The sequence below is a fragment of the Dromiciops gliroides genome, chromosome 2 (genome assembly GCF_019393635.1).
Source record: "Dromiciops gliroides isolate mDroGli1 chromosome 2, mDroGli1.pri, whole genome shotgun sequence".
NCBI classification, from domain to species: Eukaryota; Metazoa; Chordata; class Mammalia; order Microbiotheria; family Microbiotheriidae; genus Dromiciops; species Dromiciops gliroides.
Window position 1 is genome coordinate 636,310,852 of NC_057862.1, and position 19,764 is coordinate 636,330,615.

The 19,764-nt window shown below is 39.0% G+C and overlaps 1 protein-coding gene across 1 annotated transcript in view; it reads left to right on the forward strand.

The window, feature by feature from the left end:
* The first annotated feature begins 15,351 nt into the window (after positions 1-15,351).
* LOC122740013 (carboxylesterase 3-like) overlaps positions 15,352-19,764 on the forward strand; it is a 38,666-nt gene continuing 34,253 nt past the window's right edge. The window contains 3 exon segments of the mRNA XM_043981783.1: positions 15,352-15,413; positions 18,817-18,901; positions 18,903-18,996. Coding sequence (XP_043837718.1) covers positions 15,352-15,413; positions 18,817-18,901; positions 18,903-18,996 — 241 coding nt within the window.

The following is a 19,764-nucleotide window of genomic DNA, read 5'->3' on the forward strand; positions in this document are numbered from 1 at the left end:
TATCCTGCTACAGGCAGATGTTTCTCAGTTCTCTGGCTGAGCTCTTTTGACGCATAGGACCTTCCAAACTGCTAAGACTAACCCTGTTTTCCAGTCTCCCTGACAGTCATGGTCCAGGCATGTTACCTTCTAGTCATTTTCCCTTTCTATTCTTCTGGGGCTCCAAACTTTATGACACCATCAGATATCATCCCCTCTTAACCCACATTCCATGAAGGGAATTACTGAATTTATCCCTAGAAGCTGAGAGCTGAGGCTACATTTGAATAAAAGATTTAGAATTTCAAAAGTCTTCAGATTCCAGCTCCTTCATTTTACAAAGCCCAAGGAGGTAGGGGCAATGACTTACCCAGAGTCACACAGGCAGTGATGTAGAATAGGGCTTCTTAAACTTTTTCCACTCATGACCCCTTTTCACCCAAGACATTTTTTATGTGACCTGGATATATGCCAAATTTTTTGTGACCTCCACATTCAGTTACCCTACATGGGGTTGTGACCCACACTTTAAGAAACTTTGATTTAGAAGAAATGGGATTTAAATCAGGTTTAACAATCTAAAGTGCTTTCCCTTCTATCAGGGCTATTTTTCCTAACTTGGTGGGACCTCATTAGGAAGAATTCCATATGCATATTTAGTACCTCTTGATCAGCTCTCAAAGTCCTTCTTGCCTTTGTTGGGTAAAATCAGCCTGCTAAAGCTGATCAGGTGTAATTAGGCTATAAGAACCTATGTCATCAGGAATTACATGTAATCAGAGATGCTGGGTTATTTGTGGAATAGGTCAAAATGTTTCCAAACCACCTTCTTCAGAGGTAAGAGGACACTTTTCCCCTATCCTACCCCCACTCCTATTTCTACCCTCAGAGAGGCTTTGCACTCAGAAGGTGGCACTATGCTGACATCAGTGATGACTTTCCTGGGCTGGGGTGAGGGTGATGATGTGGGTAAAAGTGATGCTGTGAGTATAGCTTTAGGTGTATGGGTATGGGTGTAGGTGTGAATATTTGGGTGTGGGTGTATGGTGTGAGTGTAGGTCTAGGTGTTAAGTGTGGATGTGGGGGGGGCAGGAATCACCTTCAGGTGAGCTGGATGGAAGTCTTTACAGAGCAGAAGAAAACTGTTCCTTTCTCTGTACATAGGACTAATGAGCTATTTGGTAATTCTACCAGGCTGATGACACTTGACTAATAGTCCACATTAACAGGGGTACAAAAGTAGGATTGAGAGCAATTTATGTTTTTTACCAGTATATTCCCATTCTCACAACATCCTTCTCACCTGAACCTGTATCACAGTTCTCTACTTCATATATAAGATCATAGAACAGAATTGGGAGAGCACCTTAGAATTGAGAACAGGAGAACATTGCACAGAGAATAAGCACTAAAAAGGGTGAGCTGTCATTCAGTCATTTTTTTAACTGTGATCCAATTTGGGGTTTTCTTGGCAAAGATACTAGAGTGTGGGGTAGCTAGATGGCGCAGTGAATAGAGCACCGGCCCTGGAGTCAGGAGGACCTGAGTTCAGATCCGACCCCAGACACTTAACACTTACTACCTGTGTGACCCTAGGCAAGTCACTTCACCCCAGTTGCCTCACAGAAAAAAAAAAAAAGATACTAAAGTGGTTTGGCATTCCTTCTCAAGTTCATTGACAGATGAGGAAACTGAGGCCAGAAGGGTTAAATGACTAGCCCAGGATCAAACAGTAAGTTCCTGAGGTGAGATTTGAACTAAGGTCTTCCTGACTCTAGTCCTTGCACACTATGCACTGGGCCACCTACCTACCAAAGACAGTAAACTAGAAACCAAATTTAATGTCATCAGTATCATTGAGATTTGGTGAAATGGGATACATGATTGCAATATAGCCAAGGAAGGGGATGTTTTATTGACAGAATCACAGACTACCAGTGCTGGAAAAGATCTCAGAGGTCATCTAATCAAACCTCTACCCAAATAGTGATGCCTAAAAGCAATTGACAGTTTATTAGGGTTATATAGTACACCAATGAAGACAATTCAACCCTAAATTTACAGATTGGGTGTACTTTATGGGAGTGAACCAAAAATAATGGGAAAGTGTAAGATGAGGCCTTAGTTAGTGCTCACCCCCCCATTCTCATGGTTTTGTCAGGGTCTTTAAGATTAGGTTTACCACCACCTTTCTTGGTCCTGATCAATGTTCCAATGTCAAAATCCTGCTAGGCCAGGCCTTGTGGTCGCTCACTCCCACACAGCCGGCACCCCATGGTCAGGTCTCTGTCTTTGCTCTAGGGCATGAGAACCATTCACTCTAGCCCCCTGAAATCACTGGCCTCCTTTCCCTGTTATACTTGGCAAATTTTCTCCTATCACACTCACTCTCTACTTAGACAACTATTTTCTCACTTCACCAACAGAGTCAGTCTTTCTGAACACAGACACTTCCTGATCTCTGTAAATGTTCCTTCTTTTCCCTCATGAAGGCATCCCTCTATTATTCTTCTAATGGTAATTTCTCTAGGGCATAGTGGGGAGGGAGAGAGAAAAACAAAAGTGCCCAGCAGGGAACAAAAGCAAACTTAGAAGGAAGCACAGAAAAGCAGGGTAGCTTTGAAAACAAAGTATAGTATTTAATACATAGTTTTTCAAAAATAGCGGCCCAATGAGAAAAATAAAGGCCAGAAAAGGGACTTGCTCGTGGTCACACAGGTGGTAAATAAAAGAATCTAGTCCCTTGGCTCCAAATCTAGCACTCCCTATACTGGTCATACTAGAGAACTGGAGAGAAATGCTCCACGTGGACTTCTCTCCCTTCTCCCACTGTTCCCACAAATTAGTTGTTTGGGGATAACATTTCCAATTAGTTCTGGCCAATTAAATTTTCTGCTTTACTGAAAACTAACCAGTAAATTAAGGTCATTTCATTCAATCTATCCTGAAGCCTGAGGCTTAGGGTTAACTGGTATATATTGAATGAAAGAATATTTACAAGATTACACACCTTCATATGTTGTTGCTGTTGGGCGTTTTAGTTGTGCCTCTTTCTGAACTCATCTGGGATTTTCTTGGCTGAGATACTGGAGTAATTTGCCATTTCTTTCTCCAGCTCATTTTGTAGAAGAGGAAACTGAGGCAAATAGGGTTAAATGAATTCGTCAGGGTTACACAGATAGTGTCTGGGGTCAGATTTGAACTCAGGTCCTCCTGACACCAGGTATGGAGTTCTATCTACTGAACCTATATACTGTCCTGCACGTTCACATAGCACTTAATAATTATAAGAGCTTTTATAAGGGAACATCTTGGTAAACTTAAAAACCTTTAACAATACTAGCATAAGGTTGAAAATCTTATGGGAAATCACAACAAAAAGTAGAAAGGAAAGGGGCCTTGCAGTATTAAATCTCAGACTACATTGTTACTTATGAAGCAGTAATTATCAAAACTATATGGCAATAGTTTAAAAAAAAAAAAGGAAATTTGGTCATTGAACCAGACTAGGTACACAGGATCTAAAAGGAAATGGAGATTTCCTTCTAGTGTTCAATAAACTCAAGGACTTCAACTATTGAGGTAAGGGCTCATTATTCTACAAAATCTGCTTGGAAAAATGTAGAAGACAATCCAGTAGAAATTACGTTTAGATGAGCATCTCACACCATAATCCCCAAAAGCTCCAAATAGATCTATGATTCATGATCAACATAAAGGATTATATCATAAATTAAAGGAATAAGAAAGGAGATCTCCTCTATAATTATGGATATGTGAAGAGTTCTCTACCAAACAAGGGTTAAAGAGGGTCACAGGAGATTAGATAATTTTATCATGTGAAATTAATAATTTTTGCATAAACAAAATCAGTAGAGTTAAAATTAGAAGGGAACCAAATCAATCACAGTTAATAAGATCTGATATACAAGATGTAGCTACTCCCTCTACCAAAGGATTTAAAGCTGCTGAGAGGAAACCTGTTGGACGGAACAGAAATATTCTGTTGACTTTTATCCATTGATCAGAAGGAATTATGTCATAAAGAGCCAATGTTACTGTCTCCTTGTCGTAAATGAGAAGTATTATGAGAGGCAAGATGTGTGTAGGCATGGAGACAAACTCAGACATCCTGTATTTGAGTTTTGAGAGAGAATTGAGCAAGTATGGAGGTAAATGGGGCAGCTGTCACATCAGTAGCACCTAGGCATTGCTACCACTGCCTTTGCCTACCCCAAGCAGGGCTTCAGCCTGACACCAAGATGAGTGGCCTTTCTAGGCAGGCCAGTTATTGTGGAACTTTCCATTCAGGAGAACTGATGATGCCAAACAATAATTTTCCCTGCCCCTTTTTCCTTCTGTCCCAACTTGGGAGAAGAGATGTCAAATCCAAAGTGTGAGGCTTATCTAAAGCTTATTTACATTTCTGTTGAATTAGTATTTAAAGCTGGCAATAGATGAAAATGTGGTTGTTCACAGTCATTCTGATTTACTCAGGGTGGATGAAAGTGAAGGGCATTTACTGCTATGAGAGAGACAGACAGACACACAGAGACAGAGACACAGATACAAAAAGAGAAAGAGAGACAGAGTAAGAGAGGGAGGGAGGGAGAAGAAGAGAGAGAAAAGCAGAGAGAGAAGGGGGAAGGAGGTAGAGAGGAAAAGAGGGAGGAAGAGAGAAAGAAGGGAGGGAGAAAGGGAGAGAAAAAGGGAGAAAGCGATAAATGCAGAGAGAAACAGACAGTGAAAGACACAGAGACATAGAGTCAGAAACAGAGACACAGAGAGACACAGAGAGACACAGATAAAAACAAAATGACTGAGAGAAAATAGATTTACTATTGGGAATAACTGGAATCTTTTCAGCTAGGAAATCTGAAGTGATAGGAAAAAGAATCTTATTGTTTTATATTCTATAACTTCCCAAAGTAGGGATAAACATGTAAATTCACTTTCTCCTTGGCAAAGTTGAACCCAGAAGTGGTTTCTATTTTGTAGGAAGGTTTGGTGAGCTGTTTTGATAGCTGGCATGACATTTCTCATTGTTCTCCTCTACATATTCAAAGATACCTTTTTTTTTTTGTTTTTTTGTTTTTTTGTTTTTTTTTTTTTTTTTTTTTTTTTTTTTTTTTTTTTTTTTTTTTTTTTTTTTTTTTTTTTTTTTGCGGGGCAATGGGGGTTAAGTGACTTGCCCAGGGTCACACAGCTAGTAAGTGTCAAGTGTCTGAGGCCGGCTTTGAACTCAGGTACTCCTGAATCCAGGGCCAGTGCTTTAACCACTGCGCCATCTAGCTGCCCCCCAAAGATACCTTTTCATAGGTATAACTGTATTGTTACCAAAAGTCACTCAACTCTATATTTTCTTGGACCCATCATATCAATGCTAGACATATGCCTCAAGAGATAAAAGAAATAGGAAAAGGACCCAGATGTACAAAACTATTCATAGTGTAAGGGGCTAAAATTCTAGCTATACTGTCTAAAATTATCTAATGAATAGTCGCCAATAAATTATAAGCTTTAGCAAGAGACTTTTAAGCCTGTATTAAGGAGAATAAGAATTTGGTGAAGAGAGAGAGAAAGAGGCCTAGATTCAGCTGTCTATCTCAGGAAGCCCACATTTCTGCTCTACTCTCCATGAGAGTCCTGACGAAAGAGCAAGAACCACCCCTTCTTCATCCCACAAGCCTCCTGTGAAACTGGGAACATCCCATCCACATGCACACACATCTCCACGCTAATTAGCTGGTAGCTTTGATTGACAGTACCCACTAGCAAATGTCACTTCCTGACACCAAGGAAAGGCCGCATGGCTTGCCCTCAGATGCCTTCTCCTCCTGGCAGAGCTTTCCTACAGTAACTCTCCAGCAGGTGGCATCACTCCAATTGTTAAAATAGCAATACTTTTTGTTATAGCAAGTAACTGGATGATACCAAGGGGATGCCCATCCACTAGGGAATGGTTGAAAAATTAAGGTATATAAATGTAATGTAATATCATTATACCATAAGAACTAATAAAAGGGAAGTATTTAGACATGAGGAGAAATGTATGAATTAATGCAAAGTGAAGTGAGCAGAACCAGAACAATGTTGGAAAGACAAACCATTTTGAAATCTGATTAATGCAATGCCCAATCATATTTTTAGAGCACTGGCAAAGCATGCTGCCTATTTTCTGACAGAGGTAAAGCAGGGCATGGTCACTGTTTCAAGTTGTTTTCATTAACTAAGTTAATTTGTTATAAGGGAGGTGTTTTATAGGATGGAGAATAGCCAAGAGAGGGTAACTTTATAATCACTATAGTGCTTATTTAAAAAAAAAAAGAAATACAGAAAAGCAGTTTATAAGTATGTACAGGACAACCCAGAGGAGTATACAAGGAAATTTGGAGAGACAGGCAAGTAAGATGGCTTTGGAAGTAATACTGAATTTGTTATCTACTGTTAAAAATAAGCTATATATAACAGAGATTCACAATTTCACATATAATTCTTTTTTGTTCTTTTTATATGGAAATATTCAGTTTCACTAAATTTAAGTTCATAATATGCAAAATACTATTTTCGAGGCAAGAGGGAACTAACATTGGCAATCAAGAGTCAAGATGCAGAAAAGAGCAGACCAGGGATCCTAGCTATAATAATAAAAAGTGCTACATCCAAGGGAAGGATCATGAGGACTCCATAAAGAGAGAAGGGATCTTGGGTCCTGATAGTACAGTACTGCTTCACTACTACTGTACTCTGAGTCTCAGTCCATCATTTGTGTTAGGCAGCTAGATAGTGTAGTGAATAGAATACAGGACTTAAGAAGACATATGTTCAAGTTCTGCTTCATGCTCTTACTAGTTGTGTGGCTCTGAACAAGTCATTTAACCTCTTTGAGACTCAGTTTCCTTATCTGTAAAGTGGAAATAATAATAGTACACAAAGTTTTTGTGAGGATCAAATGAAATTACCTATGTAAAGCACTTTGCACATCTTAAAACACAATATAAATGCTTATAACCACTATAATTATCAGAATAGTAATAACAGTAATGCTTATTATTATTATTGTAATTATTATGAGAATATACCACAGGTTTATGGGGAAATGTTTTATAGCTACTGTTTTTACCATTCCATTTTCATAGTTATTGTGTTGTTTGGTTTTTTTTTTTAGCTAATTGTATCTACTGGCTGATTGTTAACGCAAAGCACATCAATAGGGGATCATGATCAATAGTTTTATTAATACACACTCAAAGGGTTCTATAGAATTTAGGAGTGGCAGCTACCCTCTGAGAACTCTGTTCAAGAGTGGTAGTAATATTTTGGGAAATAAACCAGAGGAGAAAGGACAGAAGGAGAAAAGGAGATGGAGGAAGGGAAGAAGGAAGAAAGAAAGGTAGAAAGAAAAGAAAGAAAGAAAAAAGTGAAATAAAGAAAGGAAGGAAGGATCGAAGTAAAGAAAGAAAAAAGGAAGAGTAAAAGTAAAGGTAGCAGATCAATCTGTAATGGACATAGAACAAAAGTAATTTCTTATTTGCTTATTTATTAACTTATTTAATTTTTACATTGTTAAATGCTTTTACCTCTATTAAATGCTTGTTAAATGTTTATAGTTTTTATAAAGGTTTTTACCTCTTATTAGAAATATTTATTTGCCTTTGTTGACATATATTGTGTATAATTTTTTTAAAGTTTTAAGTAATTCATGATCTTCCAATCAATGATAACAAAATAAATATCAAATATCAAAAAATCAAAAGAAAATAATGGATTTTAGGGTAAAAACCTGTTGAAAGAATGAAATACAAAAACTGACTCCCTAAAGTATAAGTGGCCTATGGAAAGGATCCCTGGTTGGGAGTTAGGAAGCATGGGCTTCCAGCCTGGCTACTAACTTGCTATATGTCCTGTGTTGAGTCATATCCCCTCTTTGGGCCTCAGTTTTTTTCATTTGTAAAATGGGGACAATAATTCCTTTCCCCTCTACCTCATGATGTTCATAAAATAATAATGTATAGCAGATTCTATGTAGTCCACACTCTCAAATTCTATTCTCATCAGCAGGTCAGATCCCCGGATATCAAATAGCTATAACTCCCCTCAGGATCCTAGGGGGGCAATCCTGAGGAGTTGGACATGGTTTTCTAGTATTGTTGTTCATGAGCCCCCATTTAGTGTGATTCCCACTTGTTGATTTCTACTTAATATTGCCTCAATATCAATTAACTAGTTCACACCAATTAGTTTTTACAAAGGGATATTTCCTGAAAAGGCATAGAAAAGATAGATAAAAAACATCACAAATTGGGATTAAACTGTCTCCTACTCTGGTAAGAGACACTGGTTCCTTAAAGTTGTGTTTATAATACATTCCCACCCAACCAAGCTCAATTAGGGGAGTGACATAGCCAACAGACAAGTTGCTCCCTTGCTTGCAAGACATATTGTTTCTGTTGCTGGAGTAGGTCAAGCAGCTCACTCCTCAGGGCTGACTCCTTATTAGACCCAGTCTTTGCCAGCTCTGACTGTTGCTCTTCTGACCTTTCAAAGCCCACAAAGTAATTTCTGATACTCACTCAGTTAAGGTAAAAAAATATAAACACCACAGAAACAAAAGAAATAAAGGCACCATATGTTCACTAACACATGAGGTTGGCCCCCACCAGGAGGCTTATTATTATTTTTTTTTTGGTGTGAGGCAATTGGGGTTAAGTGACTTGCCCAGGGTCACACAGCTAGTAAGTGTTAAGTGTATGAGGCCAGTTTTGAACTCAGGTCCTCCTGAATCCAGGGCCAGTGCTCTATCCACTGTACCACCTAGCTGCCCCAACACCAAGAGGCTTATAACAGTTTTTGCCTCACTCACTCACCACCAGGAATGAGACAGTTCATCTGTTCAAGCCTTTTGTGTCCACACAAGCTGCAGTTCATCAGTTAATAGTTTTCATATCATCGTGCAGTAAGTCTAAAAGAAAGTTGAGAAGATATTTATGTATGCTCAGAAGTAGAGAGGGAAAAAGCCCCTCCATTATACCTTATGGGAAGCAGGTTTGACAAGCTTCCACATGAGCTGGCAGCAGAGCATACTGTATATTCTCTAGAAACTGGGACCTCCTTGGTTAGTTCTCCCATTACAATAGGATTTAGAATGAGAAACAAGCTTAAAAAGCATCTAATCTAATTCTCTTATTTTACAGATGAGAACACTATCAGAGAGGTAGAATGATCGCCAAGTTCAAGCATTATATACATGCTAGCTATTCCTATTATTATTATTAAGCTATTAAACAGTAGCATGAATATTTGGACCCAATTTTAGAACTCTAAATCATGTGCTTGCTTACTACACCCAAGGACTGCATCCAAGGACTGTACAATTTCAAAATCTAGATGATTATAATGGTTACATTGTTTGAAGAGAGTTAATTCTTGGGAGTTTTCCAATGGAGTCTGTACTCCAGAAAAATGAGTCCCCAAAGGGGGGGAAAAAAGGAAGAGTCCCTGGGAAAAAAACTTATTTAACATTTCAATGAATCTTGTGGAGAGCCTTCTCTTGACACTATGGCTGTCCTAGCAAAGGAGAGTCAGGGTACTTTACTAACACTGATTTCTTTCTTCTATGCCTACTCCCCTCCTCCCAAACCACAGCACTTCCTGATGCTTCTGTGGTTTCCATTTGCATTGTTTTAATCATTGTTTATACTGTTTTCCTGGCTCTGCTTCTTTCACTTTTCATCAGTTCCCAAAAGTCTTTCCATAATTCTATATATTTATTTTAATCATTGCTTTAATATTATAAATATAAATTTATATAATTATATAATATCTAATAATATTATATATAATACATAATAAAATAATATAAATAATATTCATTATTTTCATTGTCACAGTTTGGCCAGTTCCCATCCATAGGCATCAATTTTGTTTCCAATTCTTTGCTGCTTCAAAATAATATTGCTATGAATTTTTCCAAGCTGTTCTTGTCAAATAGGGAGTTCTTTGTCTAACAAAAAATTAGTGTTTTTATGTCCTCAATCAAAACCGATGGAATGACATAGGTTTGTTATTCCTTGGCTGGCTGAAGGATCAGCCACATCCATGATGGCCTTTGAAAAGCAGTCTTAGCTGCTCTAGAATCAGTTGAGACAGGAAGAACTCTAGCAGTTGAAAGAAGAGTCAGCTATGCCAGAGGAGACCAGATCTTGAGAGGGAAAATCTCTTTGCCTTTTCCCTTGCACCCCTTCTGGAATCCTGTTGTGAGTAAGAGGGGATTTCTCTCTCTGTCCCTCCCCTTAAAGGCAGCAGAAGCAGAGCATTCTACCTATTAAGAGTTATCACAGTCAGCATTAAACAGGTCCAGAGTTCATCTGCAGCACTGAGTTGAAGGGCAAAGAGGAACAAATCCAAGGAGCCTAGTAGAGCAAAAACACATGGCAGATAATTCTATTCATGAGGAGCAGCATGAAGAAATCTTGAGAGGAAAAAAAGATGTCTGGACCCTCTTATGTCAGAGAGAAGGGAAAGGCAGTATGCCCAAGGACACACAGGTAGAAAGGGTTATAAAGCCAGGATTCAAACTCAGATCCTTTGACTCCAGTTCTTGCACTTGGTTTGGTGGGATTTAGTTTCTTAGAAGCCAAAAGGTATCATTCCAAAACAGTCTTTGTTTTTGCATGTGTGGTTTTTATTTTATTTTGTTCCCAAAGAGGAAAAGAGAGGAGGAGAAGGGAGAAACCAACACATTTCGTTCCTATTTGGAGAAGATGTGACTTAGATAAGAGATCCTACCAAAGGGCCTTGGGGTGTTTAGGTAATAGTTCATTATGGGTGATCAGTGAAGCTTGGTTGCCAAAGACTTTAATGTTCTTTTAGGCTAAATCAATAGAGATATTTAACCCCAAACACAACAAGTAAATGTCTCACTGTCTTCTGCCTGAGGCAGACTCCTTCTGCAGTGTTTGTATATACAGATCTGGGCACCATATTATACAAAGAACAACGGATTCTGATGAATGTACAAAACCAGCTCCTTGTCTCTGGAAAAGTAGCTAAGATGGGGAGAAGATTCAAAATTAACCAAAAGAAGAGAAGAGAGAAACATTTATTAAACCAAATCTTATCTTATTTGATCTTCACAACAACCCTGAGAGGTTGTTTGTACTTTTATTACCTCCCATTTTCCAGAGGGGGAAACCGAGGGAGAGGTGAAGTGACTTGCCCAGGTTCCCATACCTAGTATCTGAGGCCAGATTTGAACTCATGTTTCCTTGATTTTTGGTGCAGTGCTCTATCCACTATACCACCTCACTGCCTCTAAGAAGACTCAAGACTAGCCAAAAAAATTAGAGCTATTTGGTCTGGACAAGAGAAGATTCAGAGGAAACTTGATTCTAGTCCTCAAGTATTCAAAGGGCTGTTATGCACAATAAATAGTGTGATCCTAATGCCTTGTTTTGCTTGGCAGAACTGGAAAGCAGAACTACAACCAATGGGTGGAAGTTAGAGGGAGGGAAATATCAACTCATTACAGGAAAGACCTTAAAAACCAGATCGGTACAGTGGAAAGAGTACTGGTTTTGGAGTGACAAGATTTGGGTTCAAATCCAGACTCTAAAGTTTACTACCTCTGTTAGCTTGGGCAAATCACTTGACCTTCTGAGATTGGATTTTCTCATTTTTAAAATGAGGGGGTTGGACTAAGTGGCCTCTAAGTTCCCTTCCAGCTCTAGGACTGTGTATGACCTCAGTAATTCTTGTTATCCTTTAATAGAATAGCTACTTCTGGAGATACTAAGTTCCCTGTCTCTGAAACTGTTTCAGCAGAAATTAGATGGCCACTTCTCTGGTATATTATAGCAGAGATTCTTGCCCAGGTATCAATTGCATCACATGATTTTTGAGGTCCCATGCGACTATGATTCTGTGGTCCTCATCTTTCTTCTGTTCCTACGCAAGTAAGTGGCAAGGGACTAATCCATGCATACTTAGACTAGACATGTGGTGTGGCCCTAATTCTTTTTTCTTTTTGTGGGGCTATGAGGGTTAAGTGCCTTGCCCAGGGTCACACAGCCAATAATTGTCAAGTGTCTGAGGCCGGATTTGAACTCAGGTACTCCTGAATCCAGGGCTGGTGCTTTATCCACTGCACCACCTAGCTGCCCCCTGTGGCCCTACTTCTTAAATCTCACAGAGTCTGTAGTAAAGTAAGGATGAGAATTATAGAAACTTATCCCCTTGGGAAAAAAAGACCCAGACTTTCAACCCAAGGGTAGGTTAACTATAAAAGTGATATTGAGAAATGTAGGTGATATTAAAAACACAAGAGATCTATTGACTTTTTTTAGGTGAAAGACAGTTAAGTCCAAAAGCCACTTTGAAAGGTCGCTGTCTACCTCACCCTGACCCATGTCATCCATTGGATGACATGTCCATCATTGAGCTATGTGAGCAAAAAAGATCAGTCCATAAAGTTCTGAATTTAGTAACCACATACTAATTTCCTTCTTTCTTCTTCTTTTTTTTTTAGTGATTTAATTTGGGTTAAGTGACTTCCCCAGGGTCACACAGCTAGTAAGTATTAAGTGTCTGAGGCCAGATTTGAACTCAGGTACTCCTGACTCCAGGTCCAGTGCTCTATCCACTTCCCCACCTAGCTGCCCCTCCTTGTTTCTTTTTTTTTAGTCTGAGAGTTAGAGAGATATTTTATTCTTTGAAATACCAACATTTTCACAGAGAGCATTCAAATACTTCTTTAATTCACAGGCCCCCCAGACTGCCCTATCAATTATAGACCAAAGGGAATATCACCCCCATTTAGGTAACCAGCGAGGGACAGTACTAGGTCCTGGTGGGGTCTATCAGGGTTTGACACAGCCTCTTGGAAAAGGATCAACCTCATTAAGACAAGACATACATATTCTCCAGAGGTGCAGGTCCTTTCTATCTTTTAGGATGCCCACCCCAGGTCCTTTAGCTAAAAGCAGCAAGATAGGCTAGAAGCAGCACAAGGTAGGAGGAAGAGGGCTACACTTGCAGCCAGAAAACTCTGGTCTGAGTCCTGTCATTATCACCAATGGACTGGTCACCCACGTGACCTTGGACAAATCACTCTCCTCCAGTTTTCTCCTCTGTAAAATATGGGTAATTCTTGTTCTAGATACTTCCTAGTTTTGCTGTGAAGAAGGTGCTTTGTAAATGGCAAAGCACTATAGAATTGTGACTAATTCTTATGAATAAATATACACGGAATTGAAATGAATGCAAGCCCTCAGAGAGCAAACTTCACCATCTTCTTTTGTGTAAGAAGCACATTAAAATAAGATCCCCAAGATCCAAAGTATAGTTTATATGCATTCATTTACAAATATTTTAAAATGCTTGGATCTTTGAACATGCATTTTGGATGTGGGTAAAAAGCTTTCCAGCGATGGGAGCATGTTGCAATTGAGTTACAGAAGTGCTCCTGGTAGTGAGTGACCTGTAGGTGGTATTTATGTGGATCTGCTCCAACAAATCTTTTAAAACTCTGTAAAAACGGCCAGCAACAATTCTCTCATTTTCACATTCCTGGTGTCTCCACTGTACAAATACTAACATTCTGTCTTGGGGGTAAAACTACTTGGATTGCTTATGGTTAAGATCTCAGTGTCAAAACCAAGTAAGAACATGGCAGCTGACCATTTAAACACAAACATCAAGAAAATCAGAAAGTAAAAATCCAAGCTTTTTTCTTTTTTCAAACACCCTGATTACAGCTTTTTGCAAAAAGCTCACTTTTAAGAATAAAACTTTAGGGGAAAAAAACCCTTGGCTCTGACATACAATTATATGAGAAGAATTAGACTCTTACCTTGAGAACATCTGGATAAATTACTAAGTGTAAATTTCTTAGCTTATTTTATCAATCAAGGAGAAGCAAACTGCACAAACTGCATGGGTCATTGGTATAGAAAAGCTCTATTGAGGACACCTTTGGAGGCCTAATAATGCTGCATGATCCCTGAAACCCAAACATTTTCTGTTCTGTTCCTCCACTGATTTTGAGTGGAGACTATCACACCATGATCCTTGGCAATTTTTTTGAAGGAATCTTCTGTTTGGCAGAAGATTTTATTCATGAAGGAAGGAAGGTGGTTAGGGTCCTAGCTCCTAGCCTCAGCCAAAAAGTTGTGCGTGTATCAAGGATAGCAAAACCAGTTACAAGGGTTTTCATGTCAGTATTTCTAGAAATGCAACATTGCTCAACAAATACTACTGCCCTGAAATCCTAATTTGGCTTGAATCACCCCAACACCCTCCCTCCCCCTCACACACACACACACACACACAGACACACACACACACACAGACACACCCCCCCCAAATACTTGTATTTCTTTCATTCTTTTCAAAATAAGGTCACAGAATCTTAGAGTTGGGAAGGGACCTGGGGTGGTCATCCAGCCCAACTCCTACCTGAAGCACGACACTAATCTTTCCCACCATTCCAACAGTAGAGATCTGTGGCAGCTGTTCACATTTGCTGTTTTTGGTGCTCAGTAAACCAACAGATCTTTATCTGAGTGCCTACTCCAGGAAGGCACTGTGTTGGTGGTGTGGAAACAGATTTCCAATGGGTTCAGAAGGATGTGTTGGCTGACTCCAGTGAACTGCAAAGCTGGTGAGAAACAAGGGACTTCTGGACCCTGGGCAGATTACATGAAGGTACAGGCATCCTTCTGTCCCTGCACCTTAATCCTCAACTGCTGCTTCCCTGGTGTCTATGGCTGGGTGCCAACATGATGGCCATCTGGCTCTAGGGTAGTTATTGAATTGCTTGATTTATAACCTATTAGATGCCACATTTCCAGAAGAAATGATTTAATGCTGTAATTTCCTTGTTTCTTAAGGACAGGATATCCAAGCTGTGGGTTATCCCTTGGCTTCCTCTTTCCAAGGTCATCTTTCTTGGCCATTTCAAGGTTATTATCCCCTTTCTGAGGAGACCTCTAATTCACTGTACAACCATGGGAAGATGATTCCATTTGGGAACCTCTCAGTTTCCACATCTATAAAATGGGCAAGAAAAATACGGTATAGTAGAAAAAACACTAGATTTGGAATTTAAGTTCTGACTACCCAAGTGACCTTGGACAACTTCCTTCTTCTCTCGGGTTTCAATTTTCTCCTGGGTAAAATGAAGGAATAGGACTAGATGGGATTCTTTCAAGTTCTAAATCTGTGATCCTATGTGTTCGACCTCCCAGGGCTTCTGTGAGGAGTGTGCTTTGTAAATCTTAAAGCATACAGAAATGTGAGCTGTGATTGTCTAAAAGGGCAGGTTATAATCAGAGTGCAGAGTGAAACTCACTAGTGGGATGAAGAGGATGAAAGATGGAACTGTTGATTGCTTTGGACAAAGAGACAGGGTACCCTGGGAGCTTATCTGGTAAGTGGTTGCTGAGACAATACCCTTCTCCTGATCCTGCCCCTGCATCGATGTTCTGATAGAACCAGTGGAATCAGAGTAGCTTTGTACCCAGAATTAACCCCATAAGAGACAGCAAATAATGATATAGTTGGAAAGAAGGCTGAATCTGAGACCAAGAGACTTGACTTTAAGATAAAAGTAAAGGTGAAATTCAGTTGGCACTAAGAGATTTGATGGGAAAAATCATGGTCATCTTAATGCCAAACTGATAACAGACCTCAGGAAAAGAAAAATGTTAGTTGTCTCTCACACTTAAGACAAATTCAAGGCTGTCGCAGGGGAATTGGTGATGGTGGGGTTCCTCAGTTATTCCTCTTTAAAGAATTACGCCCTCTCACACACAAATCCAATTAAATAAAATAATCTTTTATTTAGGCACTAGTGAAAGTAACCAAGAGAGAAGTAAAAAAGTTCTCTCAAGGGGAGATGGCACCAAGATGTGATTCTCTAATATACCTATCTCCTTCAACAGGAGAAAGGCAAAAGTTTTTATAGATGGTAGATGGGGTGATTACCACCTGAGAATGGAAAGTTCCCTTTGGGAGGTGGGGGAAAGCTTGAGTGAGAGGTGGTAGTCCTGACTTTATCTCTCTCCCCTGCCACCAAGCAGGCAGCTTCCACGTCTAATAGGCTCATCTCTCTTACTTCCCAAGGTGTGTTTGTCCTTTGGCTAGCAGGCCAGTTTAAACTTTAACAGTCCCAAATTCCTTGATATGTCCCAACCCCATATCAAGGCTTAAGGTGTTCATTCTGCCCAGTCCATTTAATTTAGCTCCCTTTGACTCTTCTTTACCGAACAGATTGTTAGAATCATAAAAAGGCTTCTATGGTCTTCAACAAATAAAAGAGGCCGGCATTCCTCAGGTAAAAATTTCATAAAACATATGCCTGTTTTATTATCTTTCTGTTTATCATATATTTATTTGAACATAATTGTTTCTTTATAACAATTTTATAAATTATTTGTTGAATCAAATGTCGTCTTTTAAAAAAAAATTGGAAACACCTCTGTAATGGATATAGAGCCTGCCAGTCCAAGTAGATTGTAACCTTTGGAAAAATTGTCATTTGGAATGTATAAATAAAAGCATAATTCACAAATTAGCTAATTGCCTTTTCCTGCTATAAATATTAGTGGGGCAATCCACCAAAGAGAAAAATCACAGAGGAGACACATATGCACAGGCAACCTCCAGTTACTTATGAATGTATCATCCTTTTTGAAAATTATCCATATGTTGCCCCTCTCTCAAACTGGGACCCCCATATCCTGGCTTGGTGGCCAAGAAGACCACCTGAAGGAATATTTGAATGAGCCATTTATTCTATGTGTTTCATACCTACTATTAAGAACAGAATTAAATAGAACCTGGGCTTTCTTTAATTAATCACTCACTATGATGGAAATATTGTCCTTAGAACTGGGGATACAAAGAAAAGCAAACACAGGCTCTTCCCTCAAGGAGCCCACATGCCAGTGGGGGTGGGGGAGTATGCAAACAATAATGTATACACATACAAGACATAGATGAGATAAATTAGAAGTTATTTCAGAGGGAAAGAACTAGTTGTGATGAGGCTGGCATAGCAGAGGTAAGCAGAAGGTAGGATTTGTGCTGTCTTCCTTTTTAAAAATTCTATTTTATTGTATTTTAATTTTTGAATTCTCTTTCCCATATCCTCTCCCCCACCCACTGAGAAAGCAAGGAAAAGAAAACCCTGTGAGGAATATGTACAGCTAAGCAAAACAAATGCCTGAATCAGCGGCACCTAAAAACCATTATGTTTAACAGAAAAGGAAAATGTTGGATGTTGGAGGGGATGTGAGAAAACTGGGACACTAATCCACTACTGGTGGAGTTGTGAACAGATCCAACTGTTCATATGAATGTATGGATCACCTGGATTTGATGGAGGTGCCTTATTATCCAAAAGTACTTTTTATGAAACCCTGGAATAATAGGAGCAAAATGTCCTTCAACTGAAACCAGATTGCTAGCAGATAAGTCTCTACCTGGTGACTTCTTTCCCCAGGATAGTAAGTCCCTATCTTGTGGGGACATCTGGGCAACCTCATCCTTGACAAACTGCTTTTAGGAATCCTGTAATCTTATCATGGTGCTTCTATATTTCCTCCATAATTGTTATAACTGAAATTGTTAAAACTGCTTTGCATTACATACATTCTTGTTACAGTATTTGCTTTTGGGTTGATTTGTATCATGCTAATGAAACTGAAAACACCCTGTAACCAGTGAACAGCAACAACAAAAAGCTTATATACCCTCAGAAAGAGGAAGTCTTCAAGCTTCTTGTTAGGAAGGGGTCTCTGCATGAGTCATGCTTGCTGCTTCTTAGGACAAATAAACATCTTCTCCAACATTTAGCATTTTCCTTTTTTTTTTTGTCACACTAACCAATCTGATAGGTATGAGGTGGTACCTAAGAGTTGTTTTTATTTGCCTTTTTCTAATCAGTAATGATTCAGAACATTTTCTCATATGGCAATAGATAGCTACAATTTCTTCATCTGAAAACTATCTGTTCATACCCTTAGACCATTGGGGAATGGCTTGTATTATTTGATTTAGTCCTCTATGTAATTTAGAAATGAGGGTTTTATCAGAAACATTGGCTGTAAAAATTGTTTCCCAGCCTTCTGCTTTCCTTCTAATATTGGCTGCATTTCTTCTGTTTGTGTTAAAACTTTTAAATTTAATGTAATCAAATTTAACCTTTTTGCATTTCATAATGTTCTTTATCTCTTGTTTTGTCATAAATTCTTCCCCTCTCCATAGATCTGACAGGTAAACTATTCCTTCTTCTCCTAATTTGCCTATGGTATCACCCTTTATGTCTAAATCATGAGCCCATTTTGACCTTCTTTCGGTATATGGTGTAAGGTGTTGATCTATGCCTAGTTTCTGTCATACTATTATCCAGTTTTCCCAGCAGTTTTTGTCAAATAGTGTGTTCTTATCCTAGATGCTGGAGTTTATCGAACTGGGTTTCTGAAACTGGGTTTATCAAACAGTAGATTACTATAGTCATTTACTCTAGTAACAGTACTGCTTTGTCAAAGGGCACATACAGATTAAAAGATTTTTTGGGTGTTGTTCCAAATTGCCTTCCAGAATGGTTGGACCAGTTCACAGTCTCACCAACAGTGCAATGCTGTACCTTTTTACCCCCAGCCTGTCCATTATCTGAATTTTTCCTTTTTTTTTTCTTGGTTGACTTTACCAATCCAACAGGCATGAGACAGCAAAAAAATTCTGTTGTGGGTTTGTGGCTTTTGGAAAATTATAGCAAAACTGAACAAAGGATTACATTTAAAGTTTACAAATCTTAATATTCTTCTCTCTTAGTAGATACCATATTTCTACAAGTCTGAAATCCTGGCATTCTTTCCCAACACCTAGAATTAGAAACGTTTCAATTCAACCAGATTTCCCAACCAGACCCCCAGAAAACCATGCGAAGAGGGCAGAAGTGTCTGCTTTGGTCTCTGACCTGCACTGCCTGGCTCCTGCTTCTCTCAATTGAAGGTGAGTCTCTCTCTTTCTCTCTGTCTCTGTCTCTGTCTCTCTCACTCCTTCTCTCTCAATATTCATTTTATTTTTTTCCACAATTATATATTGAAACAATTTTTAAACATTTTTAAAGTTTTGAGTTCCAAATTCTATCCCATCCTTCCCTCCCCCTTCCCTGAGATGGCAAGCAATCAGATATAGGTTATAATTGTGCAATCATATAAAACATTTTTGTATTAGTCATTTTGTACAAGAATACTAGGATAAAAGAAAAAGAATGAAAGAAAGTGAAAAACTGCATGCTTCAGTCTGTATTCAAACAATATCAGTTCTTTCTCTGCAGCCAGATAATATATTTCTTGGATTGTCTTGGATTGTTGTATTGCTGAGAATAGCTGAGTCATTCATAGTTCTTCATTGAACAATATTGCTATTACTGTGTACAACATTCCCTTGGTTCTGCTCACTTCAATTTGTGTCAGTTCATGTAAGTTTTTCTAGGTTTTCTCAAACCATCCTGCTCAGGGTGAGACTCTTCAGGTGCAATGCTTATCCTGGGAAAGTAGGCCTGGAATCTCTCCCTGATGAGTTCTCCCTCTGTTGTCAAGGAGGGAGGTCAGGGAGATAGGCTAGGCTCCCTTTTCTTGGTGGAAGTCAGAGAATACAGAATGAAAATCCAAGGCTCCTCATAAGAGGTAGCATTTCTCTGTAGCCTTAAAATAATGTTGGCAAAAAGCTGAATTTGGGGGGTGAGAGAGGGCTGTTGGGGAGAATGGGCATGGA